The sequence below is a fragment of the Austrofundulus limnaeus genome, unplaced genomic scaffold, assembly GCF_001266775.1.
Source record: "Austrofundulus limnaeus strain Quisiro unplaced genomic scaffold, Austrofundulus_limnaeus-1.0 Scaffold2706, whole genome shotgun sequence".
NCBI classification, from domain to species: domain Eukaryota; kingdom Metazoa; phylum Chordata; class Actinopteri; order Cyprinodontiformes; family Rivulidae; genus Austrofundulus; species Austrofundulus limnaeus.
In genome coordinates this window covers 8,887-10,603 of record NW_013955108.1, presented here as the reverse complement: position 1 = coordinate 10,603, position 1,717 = coordinate 8,887, and the positions used below count along the sequence as shown (strand labels likewise).

The 1,717-nt window shown below is 48.5% G+C and overlaps 1 protein-coding gene across 1 annotated transcript in view; it reads right to left on the bottom strand.

The window, feature by feature from the left end:
• LOC106511348 (uncharacterized) overlaps positions 1–1,717 on the bottom strand; it is a gene marked incomplete at its 3' end in the record, with an annotated part of 14,939 nt that overhangs the window by 4,770 nt on the left and 8,452 nt on the right. Inside the window, 1 exon segment of the mRNA XM_014000103.1 lies at positions 775–1,671. Within this exon segment, the coding sequence (XP_013855557.1) occupies positions 775–1,671 (897 nt within the window).

Genomic DNA, 1,717 nt, shown 5'->3' with positions numbered 1-1,717 from the left:
GACTGGCTTTGATGGCTCAGTTTGGAACAGGGCTGCAGCACGGCTGGAAATACGTTTTGCCTGTGACTTGACTTGTAGCCAGGTAGATAAATCAGGAAGGGTGTATGTTTTATCTGTGCCTGATTGTAAGATTCCACGATTTAGACAGTATTCCACAAAACTGTCTCTATAAGAGGCTGGCATTTTGCTGAGCAGTCTATCAACATGGGACCCACACATCAGCTCACAACCATTTTGTCCTTCAAGAGTTTGTAGCATACCAACAAGAGACTGGACTGAGAGAGCAAATGAGTCAAAGGCATGAGCATCACCCATCTTCAGTGGTGGGGTATTGAGAATTGCACCTAGCTCAGACTGGACGAGCTGTCTTGGTTGCCCATATTTTTCTTGTAGTGCCTGGAAAGCTGTGGTGTATGGACAAGGATGATGCATGTAAGCCTTTGCCAGCTGGAGGGCACTAGGAAGCCTTAGTTGACTGAGTAGAACTTGAAACTTGTATTGTTCGCTCAAATGAGCATGGCTGTTCAACAGATTGTCCAGTGCCATCTTCAATAGGGCAAAATCACTTTCACGACCACTATCAAACACTGGCAGCGTGGGTCTTGGGATGCCATATGCAGAGGCAATTAACAGTTCAGTTCCGGGTTGTGGCAATGAACCAGGATAGGGAACAGGTGCTGGAATTATCTGATCTTTACTAGGAATGGCGTTGATGACCCCAGGCGGTGATTGGGTGATGAACAAAGGATTGGACNGGTGCGGGATGTACCAGGCCTCCGAGGTTCGGTGAGCTTCTTCTGGTAAGATCTTGGCCACATATCCTTCCACTTCCAGCTTGCGAATTTCAGAGCAGTAGGTCTCCGCTTTGATGGGATCACGAGCCAACCTGCGCTCGATACTGCGAAGGCTGGGCAAAACAGCTTCCTTCGGTGCTTGAAGGGTTATGACTGGATAACGCCGTAGGAGTGGAGTTGCATAATGTTGGACACCACCTATGTCAACTCTCGTAGTAGCTGTCTGCAGTAAGGTGATAGCATGCTGGTCTTGTTTTGATCTTGTCACTGCCTTTGCACAATATGGCAAGGTATCAGTCTGCCACAAACGTTGCACATTCTGAAAGAGTTCTGTGTCGACTGGAACTGTGGTGATGTGCAGACATTGCTGTCCTCTGCGCGCAGTTTGCATAGGAGTCATCGGACCTTGAAGTGACCAGCCAAGTCTGGTACACACTGCAACCGGTCCTCCAGCAGGCCCTTGACAGATTGGCTGGATGGGAGTGATTAGGTGAGGCATATCCGAGCCAATAAGGAGTAAAGGCTGCGCTCTTTCTACTGGCTGTAATGGTAGGCCTTGTAGATGCTTGTAGGTCTTCTGGAGGGCAGCTACAGGGTAGCTATGTTCTGCCAGGCTCAGTCCATCAGCGGAGAAAGCGTCGGAAATCTGATACCTCTCTGCAGGTTCAGACAGGGGTGACACCTCGAAGGACACGGCTAATCCTTCCAGTTGTTTAACATCCTGATGAACAGTCTGCAATGGGAGTATCTCCTGTGTTCCTGAGATATTGAGAGTTTGTATGACAGATGATAGAACTATTGTTCGTTCTGATCCATCATCTAATATTGCATGGGCCTCCATTGATTCATCCCCATTGTGGATTAGAATCTTCACCACCTTCAGCATGACCCGCTGGGAGCGATTTGGGCGATCAAGGTAAACC